A 6,000-nucleotide genomic window follows, 5' to 3' on the forward strand; every position below is an offset into this window, starting at 1 on the left:
AATCTCTCTGAATTTATTATGACTGTAAAATAAATCTTCAAAAACTATCAATATTGTAATTGTGAGTGTTGCATGCTCTTAAGTCATTTTAAAAAGCATACTTTTCCCCTGATGCATGATTCTATGTTTAAAAAAGGCAGTGTAGTTATTAAATATTGTCTTTAATTTGTTTTTGATTATTCAACATAATGTCATGGATTCTTGGAAGTCTAAAACCACTTTTCCAAATTAAAATGTCTGTCTGACTGCGGAGCTGTATTGAGTTTCGGACACAGTGAACATTTCCTTAAGAACATTTTCTTCTGACTTTCATTAGAAATGCCCTCTCGTTCACCCCACGTGCACTCATAAACCCAGAATGTGCCCAAACCTGAGAGAAACCCTGCCCTGTCTGTGTGTGGCTATCAGCAGATCTGCTCCTCCAGATATTTCAATGTTTACAGACAATGAAGCAGTCAAGCACAAGCTTGTGGAGATTAATATTTTCTTGTGTTTTTTGTTTTGCAGAACACAAAGCCAGTGAAAATTCTCATGGACAGGTATGTCATTCATGAGTGCACACATTTTACTTTCAAGTGTTCAAACCGATTCCTGAACATATGGTGATCAATGCTCTTTTACAGATCACAGTCATGCACAGGCAGCGTTCTGCCTCCTTACAAAGTAGGGCATCTTAATTCCAAAATATTCCTGTCCGAAGTCTCAAAAAAGGAAAAGAACCTGAGAAAAGTTCTGGAAGGTAAGAGGAGTCTTGCTCAGTAACAGCTGGTGGGTTGGTGTTTGTGGATTTTGTAAAGAAGCAATGAAAAATAACTAATTGCAACTAATCCTTAAATAAAGCTTGGGGGTGATTGAAGTAACTTAGATAGTTAGTTAAAATATACATTAAAATAAATATGATTTATGGATAAATGTATATCCTCTATGGTGATTAATTTCTTAACTGAAATCTTTGTATTTTTTAATGCACCATGCTGGGTTGATGTGGTAAAACCAAACACAGGAAAACAATTACAAAGGATAAAAATAAACATTAACAGGTCTCTTAAAAATTTGAAGTTTTCTGTAAAAAAAAAAAGCTGGAGAAGCTTTTATAACTTAAAAATATAAATATATGGTAAATAGCAAGATAAAAGGTTTAAAAAATGTCTGGAAAATCAATTTTCTTGATGACTACACCAACTGACATTTAGGGTTCTATTTTGACGGTCCATGTGCAGAGTGCAAAACACAGGGCGCAAACGATTTCAGGGCGTGTCAGGACGCGTTTTTGCTAATTTAAGGACGGGAAATCTGCCTTGCGGCAAGGCGCATGGTCTAAAAAGGGTTGAGTTTATTTTCTTAATGAGTTATAAGTGTGTTTTGAGAATAAACCAATTAGAGTCTCATCTCCCATTCCCTTTAAGACCCAGCTGCGTCGCGCCAAGAGCGCATTCGCTATTTACAGAACGCAAAGTAAGTCTAAGTGGAAAAAATGAGCATTTCACAAGCAAACAGTTAACAGTTTTTTTTAACGGAAAACTGTTAAACAGCTAACAGCATCTACTGCGTGAGAATGAGAGATAAATGATCTACTTTCACTTTCACTCTTGGATAGGGAAACCTTTACGCACAGACATCAATTAGCCTATAAATAATTAATTTTGTTTGTTAAGCGCAAAGATTTGTTTCAAAACTATTTCTAAATTCAGTTCTAATTTCTAGCAGACGAATAAATGAACAATAATTACCAAGTGTGGTCAAAATACGGAGTTATTTCCAAATACACCTGCCATGCCCCATATGGTCTTAAACCTGACAGGTGGGTAAATCTAAGCTTGTTTTTAATAAAACAAATATAAATATGGATATAATAAATAATACTGCTAAGAATAATAACATTATACAAAAGCAAATTGTTATGAATGAACTGAAAAAGCCTTCCGAGATGAAGAAGACATAAAAGCAGTGATTTTTCATATTTATGTAGGCTAGAAAATAATGTTTTGTAATATTTTAATCCTTTATATTTATATCCTATATCTATTCTTATTATATCCTATATATATCCTTAATATTTAAATTACTCTGTGCCGGAGTTTAGACCAGGTTAGTTTTGGTCTAATGAAAAATCTATTATAGTGTCTCAAAATAGCAACGCGCCAGCGGTCCGCCTCAGAACGCCTTCCTTTTTAGACCAGAGCGCCTTTGGGCGCACAAATGAGCGCTAATGCATTTGCTATTTAAACAGCGCAGCGCATTGCCTCAAAACGACTCTTGCGCCAAGCTGAAACTAACAAAAGACTATTGCGCCGCGTCTTGCGCCACACTGCGCCGGGTGTATGATAGGGCCCTTCATCTTTGTATTGAAAGTTTCGTATGAAACTAATATGAATACAAAGATTATGACACATTTAAACCAGTATTTTAAACTAGTTTTTAATTTTTTTATATATTATAAGAATTTTCCCTGTATGTAATTTACCCTTATATTTTGTAATTTACCATGTAATGCAGTGGTCCCCAACCTTTTATAACCACCGACTGGTCAACGCTTGACAATTTTACCGCGGACTAATTTTAGCAGATTGCTACGCAACCATCAACCGTTTTCTCAGAGGAAGACATGCTGACAAAACATTACAGTTCTGATACAAGTTTTATTTATGGAGAAAATTAAAAAGCTCTGCAGTGTTTGGGTGCTCTGTGTTTGTCTGGGATAATTAGTCGACCAAAATGTGTAAAATTCATACAAAGTATGTCACAAGTGCTTCACGCCACTTGCAAGCTCAAGTTACACACCTCTATTGGAAATAACTAACTTGCGCACAGAAAAGACGCGATATGCTAACGTTTTCGTCATTCGTCATTTGCGATCTCCAGCAGTTGACATCGGACATTGGATTTATCTGATTTGTTGACAAATAGGTGTCTGATCCATTCCTTGGCAATAAGCTGGGCCTTTTCCCCTTCGCAAAGAAACTTTCCAAAGAGGTCTGTTTCTCTCACTCATTTTTCCTTGTGTGTTAAATTTGGGTGCTCAGGTGTAAGCGAGAGAATATAGTCACTTTTCAAAACAAAAAAAAAATGTTCAAAATAAAAGATTGTTCAGACAATAAATAAAACAGAAATAATTCTTGTGCGGCCCGGTACCAATTGATCCTAATTGGTTGGGGACCATTGCTATAATGTTGTCATCCTAAAAAATCTTTCATAAAAAAACATGCAAAAATAAGAAAGATTGGTTAAATTGAACAAAAACAGTTCCATTTATTAACATGAACTACTAATAAGATTTTTGTACACTTTTTAGTGCATCAGCATTTATGAATACGTTAATAATCAAAAGTACCTGTTGATTTTATTTAGATCTTTATCTTTCTATTATGATCTTGCACAAATATTTCTCTTCAATGTAGTATTATTATCTTTTTCCACAACTCAACCTCTTTGTCCTCTCTGTCCCCTTGTTTCCAGCCCCATTCAGCACGCCTGCGCACTTCCTCCAGAGCATTTCTGTCCACCCCTCCAGTGTGAATCCCACCGGCGGTGAGAAACGCAAACACTCCACGGCCTTCCCAGAAAGCAGCACTAGCCTGCTGGAGTCCTCGACGGGCCCCATGAGCAAACAGCAGTTCCTGGCTCCGGGCTCCAGCGACGGGGCCACGGCACAGACAACCATCGCTCCCTGCAGCTCCGCCCAGCACATCGTGGGCCTTAGCAGCGGCACTGGCGGCGGCGCTGCCCAATCTGTCCATCATTCCAGCTCCGTTTTCACCTCCGCCGACTATTCCAATCCAAGCTCCTCCCAACAGGCCATGCTGCCCCAATACGGCGGCCGAAAGATTCTCATGTGCACCATGGACAACTGCTACTGCTCCAGCGTCCCCTCCATATCCAACCACCGCACTCATCCTCCGTATTCACGCTCGGGATCTTTCCCTTGGACACAGGATTACTCGCACCCTCTGCCTTCAACACCTTCCATGTCCCAACCGCTCCAAGGGCTCTCCATGCACGACTGGATCGACGCCTCGCAGAGCCACAGGCACCCTGATTTCTACGGATTATACGGGCAATCTTCCACTAAACCCTACGTCACCAGTTAACCTTCCAACCTCAGCTCGCTCATATCCTCGGTGAACTTTCAGGCACATCACGGTTAAAAGCAACACAGCACTTTTTGCCAGCCGTTTCAGGCTTCAGATCATCCATCTCTTCCAGCTCGAGCATTACGTGTTTGTCCCTGTGTAAAACAAGATAAGGGAATCTTTCTTTGAGAAATGTGGAGGCGGGACGCAGATGAGGTTTTCAAATTACAAACAGATTTGGGATAATTGCGGAGGTTTCTGATAGGGATCGCTCCTACATGGAGTTGGTTTTAACTCCTTTCACCTCGACTCTTCCTGCCTTCAAGGCATCTGGAATCTGGGTGGTTTTGATTACGTGGTAAAGATTATGTTTAACGTTGCTGTTAAACTTCTGGTTGTTTGAACGATATAAGGAGTGTGTTTATTATTTATAAACTTGAGAATTTGGGATTAAGTTTGTGCCGAACCGCTCCACAGGTTAACACCGTTATGGTTTTGATGTGTTATTTACATTCCTTAGAGGCCAGAGGAGCTTGTTTTTTTTTTTCAGTTTACAGCTATGAGTTATTATTTTCAGTCATTTGTTGGTAGGTATGAATAAAAAAATATTCAATCCGGGTTCTTGGGAGGCTTTGCTCGCAAGCATGTCATGAGCTATTGCATCTGAAGCACTTCTGGATTCTGCTTCCTCTCAGATAATGTTACTTCCTGCGTTCAAGCACATGTGAAGCATGTTCAGGATGACTGGTGCCTACACACACCTCTCAGTCTTATAAGGGTGGACAAGGACATGCCGAAAATCTTCCTGTTTGTGGTCGTAGGCCTGCAGGAAAGCCTTTCTGTGAACTCAGATCTTCAAGAGACTCGACTGAGGGAGACTAGAGGACGCTTGTGGACATTTTTTCACACATTTTATACAAGGAAAAACTGACTGCGTACATTTGGAAATCAAATAAATGTGCTTCAGAAGAGTATTAAATGCTGGTTTAAAGAGAAGTGTGTGCGCAGCGTCTTTTGTAATTGTGTGGTGGTGTTTTCTTATTGGCGTAAATGCTTAAATTTTGATTTTGACTTTAAAATAACAACACAAATGGATGAAATAAGTGCCATAGAGCAAGGGTTCTCAACTGGTTTGGCCATGGGACCCACATTTTTACATGGTCATGAACCCGCGGCCCAAATTTTTAGGACTATGAAATAATTTTAGGAATTAATTTGTGTTTATTTGTTAACATACACAAGTAGTGACAAATAAATCATAAGAAAATCACCAAGACTTACAAATAAACAATACTTTATTATTGTCATTTAACAAAATGTCTCAAATTATAGAAATATTACAAAGTAAAAACGACAAATGTTTGGTTTCTAAAAGTGCTCTTGTGAGAGCACATCGCTACATATGACACACTGAGGTTTTAAGCCTTTTTTTTGTCGTCAATATATGTAAATCCAAACTTTACATATCCGGGGTCGTACTTGCGCTTTGACATATTTGTTGCTTTAATTAAATGAAATTTCACATGTCAAACGGTACAGTTATTGCTCGCGCATTTCAAAATAAAAGTCTTATTTAAGCAAAATAGGTTAAAAAAAAAATAAACATTTGTTGTTTTTTGACCACACACTCTGCGACCCACTGTCGCGACCCACCACTTGAGAAACACTGCCATAGAGTGCATTGATTAAATATGTTAACTTCAGTAAGTTGTTCTGTGTCTTCTACATAGTTTGTATGTGGCTTAGGGAAGTAAAAAAAAATTATATCATTATTTATAGAAATTATAATGATTAGAAATTACCCTTAAGCTGCCTTTCCACTGCACATGACATTCGGACATGACTGTCTGAATACTCCCCCTTGTGGCAGTCACACAGAATTTCATGTTTTGTTGTGTGCCATGGGAGAGAAGCTGATACGTTTGCAGCG

At 38.6% G+C, this 6,000-nt stretch overlaps 1 protein-coding gene across 2 annotated transcripts in view; it reads left to right on the forward strand.

The window, feature by feature from the left end:
• trim8a (tripartite motif containing 8a) overlaps window positions 1–5,066 on the forward strand; it is a 53,576-nt gene extending 48,510 nt beyond the window's left edge. The window contains exons 5-7 of one of the 2 annotated variants that reach the window (XM_087277326.1): window positions 508–539; window positions 624–739; window positions 3,457–5,066. In XM_087277326.1, the coding sequence (XP_087133452.1) occupies window positions 508–539; window positions 624–739; window positions 3,457–4,088 (780 nt within the window). In that variant the 3' untranslated portion in view covers window positions 4,089–5,066. The remainder of the gene's footprint in view (window positions 1–507; window positions 540–623; window positions 740–3,456) is intronic. The other variant, NM_001278854.1, reaches the window with a different exon arrangement.
• The last annotated feature ends 934 nt before the right edge of the window (window positions 5,067–6,000 follow it).

Source organism: Danio rerio, chromosome 13 (genome assembly GCF_052040795.2).
Source record: "Danio rerio strain M-AB ecotype USA chromosome 13, GRCz13ab, whole genome shotgun sequence".
NCBI classification, from domain to species: domain Eukaryota; kingdom Metazoa; phylum Chordata; class Actinopteri; order Cypriniformes; family Danionidae; genus Danio; species Danio rerio.